Source organism: Letharia lupina (assembly GCF_014066315.1).
Source record: "Letharia lupina isolate WasteWater1 chromosome Unknown contig_4, whole genome shotgun sequence".
Taxonomy (NCBI): Eukaryota; Fungi; Ascomycota; class Lecanoromycetes; order Lecanorales; family Parmeliaceae; genus Letharia; species Letharia lupina.
Genome location: NW_023502973.1, coordinates 1,378,137 through 1,395,435, shown reverse-complemented (window position 1 = coordinate 1,395,435; position 17,299 = coordinate 1,378,137). Strand labels below are relative to the sequence as shown.

Below are 17,299 nucleotides of genomic sequence, written 5' to 3'. Positions count from 1 at the left end.
TGGGAAACTTTTATCGAGTTGGTCGGCGTTTCCCAAACTCCGATCTGTAGGGCTGAATGCTACCACCAAGGACCGCAAAAAGGACACGACTGAGCTCCATCAACGTCCATCTCAAGTCCCGAGCGCCGTCCCCGAGCGAATGGGTCTGGAGAGTATTCGATCATGAGATCTTTGACCCTCTTTGCAGCTTGCCTGTGCTCCATATCTACCACTACTGCAGCAGATGCGAATCTTTCCACACCTCTCTCCTCGCATCAGATCCTCCCGGATAACTTCAAGCCTCCACAGGTCTTTAAAAATGCTAATTTACTGCGAAACATCAATCTCGAAAAGGGCTACGTGAGGGAGACGATCAATGTTGTCATTGAGAATATAGACGCAAAAGAGCAGGACACATACTACATACCTTTCAAAGCAGAAGCAATTGGCAATGTTGGAGGGCTCGAGGTCAGGGACAAGAAGGATCCCGAGAAGGCTGCTTTCCACAGTGAGGTCGTAGAATATGATCCATATAGGTGAGAAGCTTGTTATGCAGCTAGTTCTCCCCAATTGAGGCTCATGCTGGCTGTCTAGTCCAACCCAATTCTATCGCGTCACTTTGTCTAGTCCTCTGGCGCCATCTACCCAACAGACTCTTTCCATAAGCTACCACGTTCTCTCCGCCCTCGCCCCTCTTCCAGCCACCATCAACCAGCAAGACAAACAATACCTCTATTATACCTTTTCAACCTACTGGCCCTCTGCCTATCTGACCGAGAAGCAAAAGACGAAGATCAAGTTTTCCACAGCTGATATTCCAGACTACACCGCTGAGCCTTTGCGCGAGGGGAAGACCTTCACCTATGGGCCGTTTGAACAGACTCCAGCTGGCGTGGAGCAAGAAGCCAGCGTGCGGTATGAGTTTACAAGACCCATCACTCACGCTACGCTTCTCGAGCGAGACGTTGAAATCAGTCAATGGGGTGGAAATCTAGCGACGGAGGAGCGGTATTGGCTCACGAACAAGGGCGCTCATCTTGCCGGGCACTTCTCTAGAGTGGAATGGGCACGCACGCAGCATTATAACCCACCCACAAGCGCATTGAGAATGCTCACACTCCCACTGCAAGTGGGAAGCTTGAACCCTTACTTTACCGATGACATTGGAAATGTCTCGACAAGCCGCTTCAGGAGCAATATTCGTGAGGCGAACCTCGAGCTTAAACCGCGATACCCGGTGTTTGGAGGGTGGAAATACAGCTTCAAGGTCGGCTGGGATGCCAGTCTGGGAAGCTTCTTGAGGAAATTAAAGAAAGGCGACGGTTATGTGCTCAGAGTTCCCTTCTTGGAAGGTCCAAAAATGGGCGAGGGAGTATCATACGAAAAGGTTGATCTGCGAGTCATTTTACCTGAGGGGGCTACGTAAGTATTCATGGCTTTCCCCGCGTCATTATGGTATTGATATCTGTCCCAGAAACGTACTATACGAGAGCCCAATTCCCGTTGTGGCCAGCGAGATTTCGTCTCACAAGACTTTCATGGACACACTAGGCCGGACAACGCTAAAGCTGACGGCTATGAATGTGGTTGACGAGGCTCGAGAGAAGCATGTGATTGTCACATACGACTACCCTTTCATCGCGGCATATCGAAAGCCGTTTACCATATTCGCTGGTATCATGACAGTGTTCGCCACAGCTTGGGGGATAGGGAGGTTGGATGTTAGCATAGCACGGCCTTAGTGAGGGTTTCATTGTATAGTACTAGTACAAGTAGACTGTGTAAGAATGGTAGATCAAACATATCAGCAATACAATTCTATGCAAATTTGTCCCCTTATATTGAATCAAATGAAGTCAAGCCAAACCCACGTGCTACATGTGGGTCATCTCTGATTGGTCAATGGCAATTGTCTCCGCACAATGCTCGAGTGAATTGATTGCTTGTTTGCTTGCTTGCTTTTTCCTTCCTGTCAATCGTTCGCAGAGCTAGCTCCCATCCTTACCCCTCAGACCATCCTCCTATTCTCACTTCTTCTCTACATTATCTCATTACAAGCGTCTCCATCCACGCCTCCTTTTTAGCGGAAAAGCCTTCGGACCCTCGGGCGGAAACTATGCAGTATGTACTGCCCCGCCTTTAAGCAAAACCATACTAACGACCACCACGTAGCTTTGGCCAGCAACTCCGGACGTCGCTATTGAAAGACTACTTCTACTACTACATAGCCTATGATGACCTCAAAGACGCTCTCAAGACCCCTTATCAAGACGACCCTAGCCCGCAAAATCCCAACCCAAAGCGGAGACCCTGGACTGAAGATGACGAGAAATCCTTCGTTGCAGAGTTGGAAGGGGAGCTCGAGAAAGTCTTCACCTTTCAGCGGGTCAAGTCCGGAGAGATAGTGAGACGGATCAAGGCCAGCGAGAAAGAAGTCAATGATGTGATTGGGCGCTTGGACAAGAGGGGGCCGAGGGCTACACAGAATGGAAATGCTGGCCATGCGGAAGAGGAGGATGTACCTACCGAGGACGACTTCATGCTACTCGAAGAGGATTTGAGTGATATCATTGCCGATGTGCATGATCTGGCTAAGTTCACGCAACTGAACTATACTGGGTTTCAAAAAATCATTAAAAAGCATGATGTGAGTCCCCAGCATCAGGGGACTTGAGTTCCAGGGCATGGAATGGGCCATGATAACAGAGACCAGAAACAAACAAAGTGGCATCTCAAGCCAGTCTTCGCTGCACGGCTGAAAGCCAAACCCTTTTTTAAAGACAATTACGATGCGTTCATCGTCAAGCTCTCGAAGCTCTACGATCTTGTACGAACGAGGGGAGACCCTATCAAAGGGGACAGTGCAGCGGGAGGAGGCCAACAAAATTTCGTCCGGCAAACGACAAAATACTGGGTGCACCCAGATAACATTACAGAGTTGAAGCTCATCATATTGAAGCATCTTCCAGTGCTAGTCTTCAATCCGAATAAAGAGTTCGAGGCCAAAGACTCGGCGATCTCATCAATCTACTACGACAATCCAGAGACATGGGAGCTGTACACCGGGCGTCTGAAGAAGACAGAAGGTGCAGAAGCGATCCGGCTACGATGGTATGGCGGCATGGAAATAGAGACAATCTTCGTGGAGCGAAAAACTCACAGAGAAGACTGGACTGGAGAGAAGTCAGTCAAAGCACGATTTTCGCTCAAGGAGAAGAACGTAAACGCCTTCCTAAGTGGCAAGATGAAGGTGGAAAGTATCTTTGAAAAAGCAAGAAAAGAAGGCAAGAAGAGCGAGAAGGAAATCTCGGACTTGGGACAGCTGGCCCGAGAGATACAGTATCGAGTCATCACTAGGCGACTTGTGCCAGTCACAAGATCTTTCTACAACCGCACTGCTTTCCAACTCCCAGGCGATGCCAGAGTCCGCATATCCCTGGACACGGAGCTGACCATGACCCGTGAAGATAATCTTGATGGAAAACAACGAGCCGGCAAGAATTGGCGGAGGATGGACATTGGTGTCGACTTCCCGTTTTCGCAGCTGCCGCCTGAGGACGTCGAACGCTTTCCATATGCTGTACTTGAGGTCAAGCTCCAGACACAAGCGGGTCAAGATCCACCAGAATGGGTGCGAGAGCTGATAGGCAGTCATATCGTCGAAGCCGTCCCCAAGTTCAGCAAATTCATTCACGGCACCGCAACCATGTTCCCCACGCGAATAAACCTCCTACCATTCTGGATGCCACAAATGGATGTTGACATCCGGAAACCCGTTACCCACGGCTTCGGCATCGAACGACCAGCTCAATCAGCGAATTGCTCTACCAGCGAAGATATCGACGACGATACAGAAGACGACGACGAGACGGAAGGAGCTTCAGAAGAACAGCGGACAGACTCCCAAAACAGCCCCACTCTCCGAGACTCTGAATCGGCCGACAGTGAACAAGGCATCCGCCGCCTCCGCCTGGCGCGCGACGCTATGGAGCACTATGCCATGGAACAGCACTCCGCGGATCCAAATGCCCTCGACATCGAAGAACGTATCTCCGCCGCCCCGCTAGCCCATAACCCTGACGACTACCCCATCTACGACTCCGAAGACGAAGATATGGATGACATGGAAGAAGCAAAACAGTTAGGTGGCTGGCACTATCGCGGAAAAGTCATAACGCAACACATCGCAATGGTCGGCTCCTACATTGCTGCAGCTTTTTCCAAGATCATACCCGCACCCAAGCCGACTCCCATCCCGGGCTCCGCTTTGACTGCTCTCGGAGACGTGCCGCCTAGCCACGTCGAAGCGCGCAGATTCAAAGCACCGCGCGGCAAACGCATCCATGTTCCCGTGAGGGTTGAGCCCAAAGTCTACTTTGCGGCTGAGCGTACCTTCCTCTCTTGGCTAGAATTCAGTATCATACTCGGCTCCATTGCCGCAACTCTTCTCAACTTCGGCGACTCAGTATCCCTAGCCAGTGCATGGGCCTTTACGATTGTGGCTTGTATCGCTTTGTTATACAGCATGGGGCTTTACCTCTGGCGTGTACAGATGATTAGAGGACGGAGAGCTGTCAGATATCATGATAAGTGGGGCCCCAGCTTCTTGTGTCTGGGCCTGGCCGCAGCGGTGGCCATAAGTTTTGGGATCCGGCTGAGTCAGTAATGACGGATGTGGGGATGAGGGCCGAGACGTCGTTTTGGGTCTTGGATATCGGAAGGATCGGACAAGGGCAAAAGTGCGTAGGAGTGTTGCTCTGTCTATATCAGTAGAGAATGGCGTAATGCATATATCCGTCGTTATGGGTATCTCAAGCCTCGACCATAATCATGCCCCAACAACATTCAAAATTCCACCCTTCCGAGGCCCCTCTCCTCCACAGCCGACTGAACCCCCTCCTGCACCCTCCTCACAGCTTCTTTCCAAACCTTGTCCCCTTCCACCTTCCCACTACCATCGCCCACACCCTCATCAACGATCCACCCCAACCACCTCCCCACACTGACCGCTTTTTCCATATCCCCTTCCTCCCCGATCACTTTCTCTAGATACTTAATCAATGCATCAACATCCTCAGCGTACGGCCCCTCATCTCTGAACTCTTCGAACCAGGAACTAATCGCTTCGCGTAGCTCGGGCAGCCGAGTAAACTTCTGAGCTGTGAAGGTCGGTTTTGGCGGACAGGGCGGGAGAGTGAGGGTGCGTTGGCCGGTAGGTTGGTGGCCTTTAGCGTTAAGGGGTCGCTTCTTTTTGTTAGAAGTAAACTCGATGCCACGTTTCTTCTGCAAGCTGTCACGGCGGGCTTGCGCGAGGACTTCGCGGCGGATGTCGTCGGGAAGGGCGGAGAGGAAGTCGTCTGGGATATCTGCTGATAGCTCTGCGCCACCTACTTTGGCGGACGAAGCCCCAGGGCGAGCATTGGCGACAAAGTTGGATTGGGTGAGCGTTGAGAAGGCAGAAGATGCTTTGTTGGCGCCGCGCGAGAACAAGCCCGCACGCTTTTTGGTGGGTGTGGTGAGCTTTTTGGGAAGTTTCGTTGTACGATTCTTACGTGGTGACTGTGGTAGTACAGCTTGAGCTGCTTTGGCCAAGGCCTTGTGTGGGGATTTATGGTGGAAAGCTAGGATCTCGGCGCGGACATCGTCAGGGAGTGCGTCTAAGGTTTCAGGGTCGAGTTGGGACTGGGAGGGAAGAGCGTCCGGGGGGAGAGTGGGAGTGCCTGAGCGAGATCTGAGTGCAGGTGTCGCGTCCCGAGACTGGTTTGGTTTCGGAGCAGTCTGCTTGCCTAGTAGCTTCGATCGAATGTCTGAAGGGAGTTCGGCGAGTACCACTGGGTCCACCTGCGTGGGAAGTACGAATTGAGTCCCTAAGGTGTTCAGAGGCATGCGGGGCTTGCCGTTTGGGGTCGGGGACGTCTCCTTTGCAAATGTAGCAGCGGGGTGTGCTGGAGGTTGTACCTTGGGCTTTTGGGGGCTATCTATATCATCCACAATGAAATTGTCTTTAGGTAGCGGACGCTTCGGAGTGTTTGATGCCTTGAATTGAAGCCGTCTCTGGCTACTATCTTGTGGATTGTCGCCTTTGAGCTGTTCCAGTCTTTGCATCTGGATGCCAATGCCTCGCAGTTCTCCTGGTGAGAAACCAAAGCCACGCATGATAGAGATGGCTTCTCGGCCAATTATATCCTTGTCATTCGTAGCGACGCCAAGTATCAGACTCTTGTTGAATGTATCACATTTGCCGTGTCCGAGATGCTTAGGTGGATCCAAAGGAGCATCGGCTGCACGCCTCATGATCTTCATCGTTAGCTGCCGTCCTTTGAGTCCTTCGTTCAGCAAGCGTTTGTGTAGCTCTTCGCATAGGCTGTGGACGAATTCATCCGCCTGCTCTTGAGTGACAAAGCGTATGCCCCAATTGACCTCTGCTGAGACCGACTTGCGGATTACTTGATCTCCAACCTCGGTTCGATCAATGCCGCGAGCGTAGTCCCAAATCTTCTCGCCCGTTTTAGGTCCCAGGGTGGTAACCATCTTCTCTTTTGAGAGCTCTCGTACATCCTTCACAAACCTGACACCGATCTCTTCTAATTTACCACCGATGCTATAAGCAACTCCGGGTAATTCTTGTACTGTGAGGCCGCCTAAGAAGTCCAAGACCTCTTCGGGCTTTATCTGATATTGACCTGCGGGTTTGGCTTTCCGCAGAGCGACTTTCGCCAGCAAGATGTTACCTCCGATACCGACAGAGACTGCGCAACCTGTCCTTTCTTTGATCTCCTCCCGCAGTTTGGTTGCGATCTCGTCGGCTTCGGCCTGCTCACGCCAGATGCTCCCTTCGTGAATACCCTTACCCTCATGACCGCCGGCTGCTATACACCGGGCACTGACATCTACCAGAGCTTCATCTACACTCACGCTTTGCACAACTCCACCAGTATCCATGACAGCGGCATAAAAGTTCCGGCTGGCGTCTTCATAAGCCGGGAAGTCGTACGGTAGAACCTTGAGATCTGGGCACATCTTCTGGGCATGTTTCATCCACATACCGTTCTTGACACCAAATTTTCGTGCCGGGTAATTGCAGCTGGCGATCTCAGAGCCTGAACCACCGCCGTGGGCTATCACAACAGGTCTGTCAACATATTGGGGAAATTGCTTCAATGACACTGCGGCGAAAAAGCTGTCAAAATCCACATGAAGGATGTATCGCCTTGCACCTGGCACACGCTTTTCGCGCGATCTCTGAGACGATGTTTTCTCGGCAGCCATCTTTTGCATCTGTGACTTCAGTTCAGCCTTCCAAGCCGACAGGTGATGCAACCTAGACTCTTCATAGTACTGTTTCAGGAATCCCGGATTTACAACGGTGGACTTCCATACTCTTGGGTCAGCCAATAGCTGGGCGTTGTGTTCCTCGGCGGTAGGCTTCGTAGGTGTGGTACCATTGTCAGCGCTGGGCTTCTGAGGAGGAGAGGCTTCGAAATCTGGCTCATTAGGAGCAGCGTATTCCTCAGTAGCAGGCTCGAGGGTGTGCAGAGTTTCCTCGAAGGTGAATTCCTGGGAAGCAGACCGCCGGTATGAGTTGGTTTCGGGTACGTTGTCTTCGTCCGGCGCGAAATCTTTGGAGCTGAAGTTCTCCACAGCAAACATCTTAGCTTCTGTACGTGGTGATACAACTCCAGTGGACATATCGTTGTCAGCTTTCAATGACAATCTTTCTGGAGTCGTTGGCCCATCGAGCGAGGACTCAGGAGGCGCGCCACGGCTATTTTTGGCCGACCCTTCAGAAGCCAGCTCGCGAGCGTTGTTGTCTTGCGATTCAGTGAAAGTTTGATCCGCGGCTGGGAAATTGCTGGGGTCTAGTTCTTCGCCCTCGACGCCTTCGGGAGAGTCGGAGGAAGGAACACCATCGTCTAGAATATCGTCGGCCGGATCTGCCCTAACGTATCCAGCGTTCCGCCTCTCCCCATATGTATTCCTGGCATCCAAAGGTGATTGGCTGCTGGGGTAATGACGTTCTGGTCCACGTGAGTCGAGCTCATTTGCCACATCCCGCACTTGTCCAGTGTACCAGCTCGTCTCTGTTTGATCTTTGTATCCCCTTTCCAGATTGTTGACTTGACTTATGACATTCCCGTTGTCAAAGCCCAGCACACGCTGCCCAACCCCTTCATCTACAACCCTGTAGGCATCCCACGGAAGTAGTTTGCCAGCTTCGATACTATCCGTGACCCACGCTGGCTTGACGATGCGGTATTTCTGAAATTCGATCTTCTTCTTTGGCGTAAGGGTGCTGGCAATGATATGGGTAACCGTGGTCTTGCCATCGAGGTATTGCATGAACCCTCCACCGTATGTAACAATCAATTTGTGTATGTCGTTGAGCGATGGCTGCGTATAGCCACTGACGTGGGCAACGACACCGCGGAATACGGGAGGGTTGTTGGCCGAGGACGACCTCAAATTTACATCGAGATTTTGGAGCTTGATCTTCTTCCTCCGAAAGTAATCGTTGAAGCCGCCAAATTTGGATGATTCATACTCTTCTCCCCCTTCATCCTCGAACTTGTGCTTCTCTATTCTCTTGCGTACGGCAGATGAATTTGCCTCCAGTCGCGAGCCCATGCTGTGTGGTTGATGCGTCCTTTATCGCTTCTGAGGTACTCGCCTGGGTGAGCGAGGGTAGTGTAGTGTCATCGTCTCCAAGCAAACACATAGTGAGCTCATGGAATAATTATCAGATTTGCAAAAGGCGTGAAAAATGTCCGAGGGCCGTAGAAACGTGACAAAGAGTGACGTGGTCGCGTAAATTGGCTATGCGCTAAGATACACACGCCGATAATGAAAATAAGTGGGTAGAAAAGTTCGAGTTCCTGGAGCTCGAAATTTCTCACGAATTCTTACATTAATTTTTCACGATATCATAGCAAGAATTTCCACCCAGTACAGTACAAGCCAGGATAATACCGTGTCATAACCGATCTAACCAAAAGATCGAGCTTATCATTTAAAAAAAGCCCTTACAGACACCGCTCTTTTCAACTGCCCACAATGTCGAGCTTGCTTCCCGTCCAAGTCTACGGACTCAAGGTCCCAGCTGGCGATGTGATGGTCCCAGCGATCGCTGACTTCCCTGCCACTGTAAGAGTTACAGCTTAAGCTACCTTAGTGTTGATATTTGAGAGTGGATAGCTAAGATGGCAAATGTAGTTTCGTATTACGATGGCTGCCATTGATCCAAGCGCTGCGCCTGCACACACCGGTACTGTCAATGGTGACACGAAACCAAGAGCAACCTTGAAGCTCGTTTATGATGCCAATCCTGGACAGGATTCAGACTCTGATGAAGGGTCAGATGAGGAAGAAGAATACCTAAAAGCGTTATTGGCAGGTCATGAGTCTGACGATGAGGATGAAGACGATGAGTCTTCAAGCGACGACGAGGAGAAGAACGGCGGTCCAAGCGATCCATCGAAGACTAAGAAGGCGCGAAAAGAAGCTGCTCTGCTGCAAATGATGGGCGCTCTAGCGGAAGGTCAAAATGATAGCGAAAACGAGATGGAGTTGGACGAGTCTCCCCTGTTGAATGGGCTGACTAAGAACTCGAAAGCAAACAAGGGAAAGGGCAAGGCCGTGGCTGACGATTCGGAAGACGAGAGCCTTGGGGAGGACGACACCGAGGACTCGGTGGATGGAATGGAGGAGGTGGTTGTGTGTACTTTAGATCCGGAAAAGGTGGGCAACTATTATGAAGTTTTCTTCATGTTATTCGAATTCTGTTTATTGAGTTCTATACTTACCCTGCATGTTTAGAACTGCCAGCAGACTCTTGACTTGACAATTGGGGAAGATCAGACGGCATACTTTAAAGTTTCTGGTACCCACACTATCTACCTAACCGGTAACTACGTCGTCCCAGCCGACAGCGGTCATAACCACGAGCACGAGCTGTACGATGGCGAAGATGAAGAAGATGACTACGACATGTCTCCAGATGAAGATGAGCTTGAGGATGACGAGGAGAGCGACGAGCTTGATACTCTTGAGGACCCTCGAATCACGGAAGTGGCATCTGGAGACGAGGAAGAGCCGCCAAAACTGGTGAAGAAAGATGAAGTTGCCAAGAAGGAGGAGCCGGCAAAGAAAGGCAAGAACAAGCGCGCTCGTGAGGAGTCTGGTGATGAGAAGGAAGCGCCTGTCAGCCTTGACGATATCATGGCCAAATCTCTCAAGCCAGCAGAGGTAACCGCTAATGGAGAGACTAAGCTTAGCAAGAAGCAGCTCAAGAAGTTGAAGAACAATGCAGGTAAGGCAGTCGAGGCAGCTGTTGAGAGTAAAGAGGTAAAAAAGGAGGAGGCCGCAGCCAAAGACAGCCCGCTAAAGGGGGACAAGAAGGTTCAATTTGCGAAGAACCTAGAGCAGGGGCCTGCAAGCTCAGCTGACACGCCTAAAATGGACGGCAAAGACCAGACCAAGAGCGACTCGAAGAAAGAAGAAGGAAAGCCCAAAGCTAGCCTTGGTATGAAGACAGTGCAAGGGGTCAAGATTGATGACAAGAAGTTGGGCACAGGGCCAGCTGCGAAGAAAGGTAGCAAGGTGGGCATGAGGTACATCGGAAAGCTCAATGATGGAAAGGTCTTTGACTGTAAGTGCACTCTACTTACCACGGAAAGAATCGGATGCTAACGGACTACCAGCGAATAAAAAGGGCAAGGTATTCAGCTTCACCATCGGAGATGGCTCAGTCATCAAAGGCTGGGACATTGGTGTTGCCGGTATGCAAGCAGGCGGTGAGCGTCGCATCACCATCCCAGCGGACCTCGCATACGGGAAGAAGGGAGTGGCAGGGATACCGGGTAATGCGGAGCTCACCTTTGATCTGAGGCTGCTGGAGGTAAATTGAGGGACTGAAAAACCTCATCTATAAACCCAGATGGATGTACACTCGCTTCTTCAACCGTCGATACTTTTCTTTGGTCCCAGTGGCCTCGTTTCTAGCGTCTTCCATCCGCGTATGGATCAGTGTGCATTACAGCGATGATATCCGACTTGCATTTGTTACAGGATAGCAGGGATGAGGATTGTCTTCTGCTCGGAAAAGTCTTGTGCTTCTGATTCGAGAGACAGATATCAGGATAGCTTGTGTCAGGTAGCTAGAAGGGCTCATCAAATAGGCGGCTATCATATTCACCTGTAGCCTCCTGAGGGGTGACTCGTCCGAACTTTGTGTAGCACTAGCGAAATGCCAGAACCAGCTCACCGGCCACTCATGAAATATGTAAGTATCCTAACATCCTCCACTGCACCAACAGCTCTCGCCAATACCATCCAAGTCGAATCACGACTTCCACCTGCAGTGGTGCCAGCTGAGGTTTTTGGCATTCAACATGGATCAATCTTATCCCCAGCCATAGCCGAGTGTCTGGAAAACACACAGCTCACATCGAAAGAACACACAACCAAAATTATCCTGGAACGTACAAACGTTCTTACCGTCTGCTCGCCCTGCCGAGTTCCGCTCTTGAACAGTATGATCCCACATCTCAAGAATCCTTCACCAGCTCCAGGGAGATGAAGTCTGCGTTGGTGAAACACCAGGACTTTGATCTCATTCGTAGGCCTGATGTAAGTATGCGGGGTAGACCTTCTGCCAATTCAATGGCACAGACTCCCGAAACTGTCTCCGGCACAGAGCCTTTATCGGAAGGCTGGTCGCCACAGATGACCAGGCTGAGGGAATGGGACATGACACTGACAGTCGATGCCCTGAGACCGCTGAAGTTTTATCACGTCCAGTAGCAGTCCGTGATTTCTTGAAGGTGACATTGATGGTGGTACTCCGGTAACGATTTCGTTGCCCATTATAGTGTTCAACCAAAGGGAGTACATTCTGCTGGTCTCAACGCAATTTAATGAAACCATTGAGATGCTACGAAGGATGTGCTGGGAATGGATCGAGTCTCTTTCTTGCCGCTTGCGGTGTACATGGCAGCCACGTCTCAAGTGTACACCACTCTTCACTTCCAATGAACAGCGTGGGCTAACTCTGCACATGTAGCAATGGCTCGAATATGCAGTGGTCAAATCCACAGACGTCTGCGAATAATCCCCCTACTCTCGAGCCGTGGCCACGACCTAGAGCAAATAGATAGCAACCGATGATCAGCATGCAAGTCTACCGGTTTGAATATTTTGATTGCACCCAGCTTTGCACTAACTGCTCTGCGACGCCTGGTGACGCCAATTGCCGTATAGCCACCTACCGCATCAAGATACTGTACGCTCCCATGCAGTCATACAGTGTGTGCGCACGGACACGTTTCCGTCGCAATGCACGCAGCAATCGACGCCCTGTCATTCGACTCCCGAAAACGCATGGCTACGGTTTCGGCCCATCATCCACGAATCAGATTTGTGCCTTCTCCCCTAAATCAGGACCTTGAGCAGGGTCGCGCTGATACTTGGTACAATGACAGAATTGTGAACAGACTTACCTTGCTTGTAGATGGTGGTACACATGCGCTATAAAGTCCCCGATTGGTATTCGCACAAGGGAGGCTATGTCTAGTCTCCTTCACCGATTGTTTCGCCGTGTATGATTCTTGATGTACGAGATGAACGCGTTCAATGAATCGTTTCCTTCTTCGAACGCTCCCGGCAATCTTGACTGTCCGTCTAACGCAATATGTCTTCAGACAGTTTCTTCTCTCAATATCCCGAATTTGACCACGATCCGACCGCTCCCTTAGTCGCCGAGTTCCAGAGGCTCAGCTTCCAACGAGGTTGGAAGGCGGGTGGGAAGAAGTATCGTCAAAGCCGTCAGAAATGCTTTGCACAGGAATTTGAGCACCACTATGGGCACGCCAGCGACAAGCTCGCTGGCTGGCAGGCCCTCTGTGCAGATCTCTACGTCTCCCCCGCCCCTTCATCTATCAAACAATGTAAAAAGGCGGGTCGTCTATCTCACCATCTAGGCGTGACGTTGCTAACAGCTCGCCGCAACCTCTAGGCACTCTCGAGAATTTCCGTCAACCTCGTCGACCTCATCGATTCTCATCGGACCGGGGAAAAGGTGAAACTTTTCCCTTCCAAAGCTGCGCTCCGGAATTATTCCATAAAGCACAAAAAAATATTCTCAAAGGAGGAGGCAAAGGAGGATGGATTTGTTTGTGCGCTGTTGATCCGGATTTTCTAGACCCTCTTGGCTTTCGGCAGCTGGCAATTACGCCGAGAGCAGGTACCGATACGTAGGCCACTCAGGGTTTGGTCAGTCGGTGTTGGTTGAGGATACTTTGGGCGGGAATGGGTAGACGATTGGGCATATGAGCAGGGCCACGTTAGGGCCGTGAACGACGATGAACTTCGCATGGTGGCGATGGAGAGAGGGAGTGACTGTGATTTCGAGCAACTGATGCTTCGAACGGAGAAGCCAGGATCGAAAAGACACACGTTGCCTCATAGAGATCGCTCTCTGCTTCATTGATACCTAATGCTGCAACGAATCCTGAACTCAGACTCTGTAGCAATCTTCCGCTTCCCGCTTCACAATGTCTGCCTTTTCTCTGCGCCCCAGAGCGTTCGCTAACACGGCGTCTAGCCTGCTCTTCCTGCAGCTGAATGAAAGAGTAAGTCGTATACACTGTTGGATTCTCTTCATGTTGTCTCTTCTTTCGCATGAACGAGCACAAGCCGCCGCATGAGGTCTGAGCCACCGTCGACCGCTCCGTTCTCTCAGCTCTATCGGCCGAGCATGGATTTGATGCGAAGTCACAAAATCCGACTGAGAGTCTCAATTCCTAGACTCGGCATGATGCGGAAGCGATCTTCTTCATCTTCCAGTACTCCCCTGAACAACGCCACAATATAGTGGTAGTCGTTGCGAAAATACAGCTTGATTATACAAATCGCCGCATAATCCTGCCGCAAAGTCTAACGATATCGTGCTAGAGAATTAACAGTTAATCTGGGTGGTACAAAATGAAATTCACCGGCTGACGTCGTTAACGCTAGACTATCGCTATACGCAGGATAGCTGCTTTACTGTAACAGAGATTATTTTCAGATCCATGGACCGGGCGCATGATAGGGCTGAGTTGCAGACTCAAGATACCAGTCCTGATCACTTTGCTGAGAACCCTCGGGCCTCGCGCAAGCAAGCTCATGAGAATGGCAAGCAGGCTCAACCGCTCGTCCCGCGAACCTGTCTCCATTCCAACACATTCACAATCGTTGAGACATTGCCAGGGCAGACACGTGTGTGACATTAGGCAATGAAGCGTACTCAATCTGAGAGGATGGAAACAGATCGGCGGTCCTTCCCACAGCACTTTCGACAACAGACACGCTCAGTATTGAATCCAACTGGCCATGAAACGAATAAAGGGTCTTTGATCGCCTTGCCTCCATTCGAGGTCGAACCCTGACATTGCCGGAAATGTGTGTTATCTTTCCAGTTTGGCTTGAGTCTCGAGTGTCAATGCTACCCGCTCGCTTTTCATTCGTTCCCTAATTTCACAAAGGATACTCACTCCTACTCTCGGCCATCAAGTCCCTCAGCCTTGCAAAGCTGACGTCGGTCCTTCCATGGGGCAATCCTCCAGGATTCCGTCGGCCAGTCTGCCATGGTGTGTGAAGAGTCAAATTAATGGGCAAGCACGCTGTAAATGTATCTCACGGCTAGCAAGATGTTAGGCATGCATTGCGAATGCACTCACTCCGCCGTCAATGGGTGGTATCTCCGATGCTAAAGGTGGCAGATGACCTATTAATTCCCCCTTACTCGAGCAGAAATCCACCAAGAACTAGCTGGTACACAACCTCTGGGATGGATACTCAATTGTTAGCCAGTGCTGTTTACATACTCACTCCGGCACAATCAATCCAACACTTCTCCAGAAATCGCACCTCACGCCCCTTCCCCCTTCCCACGAATAAGCATCCACGACACTGAAATCATTCATTAACCCGGGTTCCTCGAACTCGGTAATATTCGGCGCCTGCACGTCAAAGCTCATGCTCGAATAGGCTTGTCCTCCCGTCTCATTCAGATTCAGTTGCAGCGGATTGCGCAAATTCCACGCCGGAAAATCCGTTGCAGCCAGTCCATTGCCCGTTCCGTTGACACCGTTTGCTATCGCAGAAGAGATCGAGGGGTTGTTTTGTGTGATGAAATTGCCCCAGATGGTCATGAACGCTTTGTCGAAGTCGGGCCCTTGGTTGGGCGTTGGAGGACCGAAGGAGGACGTTAAGTCGGTGCCGTGCGAGGCGCCGATGACAGAGTATTGGTACTTATAAGCTACACGGTTGTTGTTTGTAAAGGCTTCGGCGAGCCAGTAGGAAGGGCAGACGAAGGTTGTTTCAGCGTAGACGTTCTGCAAGAACTTTAGTACCCTCACAATTGACTGAGGCAACTCATCACTAGAGGGAAGTCGAAGAAAGAAAAAGATCGTGCTCACGTCCGCGCGTTGCTGCTGGCCTGTACCATAAGTGCTCTCGTTCAGTGCGGTGGGTGTACTGTTCCCGTTCGTGGCGAATTTGGATGTACTCATAATAACCGAGGCACTGGATGAAGGATAGTAAAGCAATAGCCGAGAAATGTCATCGTCCGTGAAGAGGGGGAAGGTGTTACGAAGGAGGTTTACGAAATCCTCTTCCGTTATTATGTCCTGTGGAGTGAAGAGTGGACCTTCATCCGCGTTGTTCTGCAGATTGTTAGCCGAGAACCATTCTTTTCACAATGACTACTCACCCCAACAAGTATACGGTTTCCGTTGACTTGCTTCTTCAGCAACTGCTGGCTTGGAAGCTGCTGAATGAAAACATGATCTGTCACAGGTAAAAAGGCCCAAGTGCCATGTCTTGAGGAACCGGAGATGGTGGCGCTGGCATTCTGCAGAGTCTCGGTGTCTTTACCAACAAGGCACTGGAAGATCGAACCGCTAGTGTTGCTCTGCGGTAACGCAGGTGGTCCAAAACAGCCTACCGCTGAAGCAAAGGCATAGTATGACTGCGAAGGTACGAAATCGGCGTATCCATACTGCATCGGCAAATACGGAGATGCAGCAATGACCTGATTTGTGGTTAGATAGGACACCATATGCTGGCTCCGATGACGTGATTCCTAAAATTGAGTCCGAGTATCATACGGGGGCTCACTGACATTGCTGAAGAGCGAATCACCGAGATAGCCACCATAAGCCATGGACTGCAACATAACAGACCCGCCTCCAGCACTTTCCCCACTGATCGTGACCTGGCTCGCATTTCCGCCGAATAACCTAATATAACTCTGGACCCACTGTAACGCAAACGCCTGATCAAGTAAGCCGGCATTGACGGCTCCGTACCGCATGACCTCATCCGACGACAAGAATCCAAAAGCTCCCAGCTGTCAATTAATGATCAGCCCGCTTTCTTAAGCAAACTCACTGGGTGAAGCACTTACACGATACTGAATAGCCACAGCGACAAATTTATTATTATTAGCATTTATGATAGGACTCATATCCAGGTTTCCCTGTCCCTGGCCGTAGCCACCACCATGGATCCACACCAAAACCGGCAGATCAGTCACATTTTGCGGAGCATACACGCTTAAGAACAAGCAGTCTTCGTTCCCGGTGAAATTAAAGCCACTTGCAATAGGCGCGTCTGGGCTTTGTGGGCAATTCTGTGGTAGAGTATCTCCTCGTAGTATTCGGCCGCGGTCTACGGATGGTGCTTCGGGAGGCTGCCAACGTAGAGGCCCGGTGGGAGGGGCTGCGTAGCGAATTCTGGATTTCTTCGTGTGAACCAATCGACCCCATGGCAGACAGTATGTATGGTTCCTTACCCTTTCCATGTGTTTAGCCCAGTCGACAGATTGGACACGCCCATGTACTGCGCATAGCCCAGATCCACGACAAGGCTGGAGGACGACTGAGTCACAGTACTCTGCCGTTTGCTTAAGAGACCATCGAACGCTTTGCTGTTATAGCTTGGGGTCGCAGCTGAGATCACTGCTGCCAAATAGGCGTGTATCGCGATGAAGAACCTCATTTTGGTTAAAGCTTTGGGAGATCACCCCGAAAGTATAGATCCTTTCCAAATTTAGCGTATTCAAAGACGTCTGGAATGCTTGGTGTTGTATTTGACGGCTTATAGCCATTAGCCACAATGTGGCTGAGGGCTATAGCCACATAGCTATGGCCTAGGTGTGCCAGGGTAATTAATTTACTTAGCGTATATATAAAACTAATATATCTAGAAGACTAAGATATAACCTTTAAAGTAATTCGATTTACTATAGATTATAAGTAAAGGCCTATAAATTAAATTTATG

General features: G+C 50.6%; 5 protein-coding genes across 5 annotated transcripts; 3 read left to right on the top strand and 2 right to left on the bottom strand.

Moving 5' to 3' along the window:
- Positions 1 to 162: 162 nt before the first annotated feature.
- On the top strand, positions 163 to 4,645 carry HO133_007986 (uncharacterized protein; the record flags this gene model as incomplete). Its single annotated transcript, XM_037298854.1, has 5 exons — positions 163 to 515; positions 574 to 1,401; positions 1,454 to 1,693; positions 2,152 to 2,626; positions 2,693 to 4,645. The coding sequence occupies 5 exons, from the start codon at positions 163 to 165 to the stop codon at positions 4,643 to 4,645; spliced, it is 3,849 nt and encodes a 1,282-aa protein (XP_037156190.1).
- A 179-nt stretch (positions 4,646 to 4,824) lies between these two features.
- Positions 4,825 to 8,604, bottom strand: HO133_007985 (uncharacterized protein; the record flags this gene model as incomplete). The annotated part of the gene is made up of 1 exon (XM_037298853.1): positions 4,825 to 8,604. One exon carries the CDS (start codon positions 8,602 to 8,604, stop codon positions 4,825 to 4,827), a length of 3,780 nt encoding a protein of 1,259 aa, XP_037156189.1.
- A 426-nt stretch (positions 8,605 to 9,030) lies between these two features.
- HO133_007984 (uncharacterized protein) lies at positions 9,031 to 10,882 on the top strand (the record flags this gene model as incomplete). The annotated part of the gene is made up of 4 exons (XM_037298852.1): positions 9,031 to 9,120; positions 9,190 to 9,714; positions 9,793 to 10,624; positions 10,677 to 10,882. The coding sequence occupies 4 exons, from the start codon at positions 9,031 to 9,033 to the stop codon at positions 10,880 to 10,882; spliced, it is 1,653 nt and encodes a 550-aa protein (XP_037156188.1).
- A 1,782-nt stretch (positions 10,883 to 12,664) lies between these two features.
- On the top strand, positions 12,665 to 13,174 carry HO133_007983 (uncharacterized protein; the record flags this gene model as incomplete). The annotated part of the gene is made up of 2 exons (XM_037298851.1): positions 12,665 to 12,928; positions 12,989 to 13,174. The coding sequence occupies 2 exons, from the start codon at positions 12,665 to 12,667 to the stop codon at positions 13,172 to 13,174; spliced, it is 450 nt and encodes a 149-aa protein (XP_037156187.1).
- Positions 13,175 to 14,840: 1,666 nt separating this feature from the next.
- On the bottom strand, positions 14,841 to 17,016 carry HO133_007982 (uncharacterized protein; the record flags this gene model as incomplete). The annotated part of the gene is made up of 6 exons (XM_037298850.1): positions 14,841 to 15,350; positions 15,435 to 15,680; positions 15,728 to 16,048; positions 16,139 to 16,366; positions 16,424 to 16,751; positions 16,811 to 17,016. The coding sequence occupies 6 exons, from the start codon at positions 17,014 to 17,016 to the stop codon at positions 14,841 to 14,843; spliced, it is 1,839 nt and encodes a 612-aa protein (XP_037156186.1).
- Positions 17,017 to 17,299: the final 283 nt, after the last annotated feature.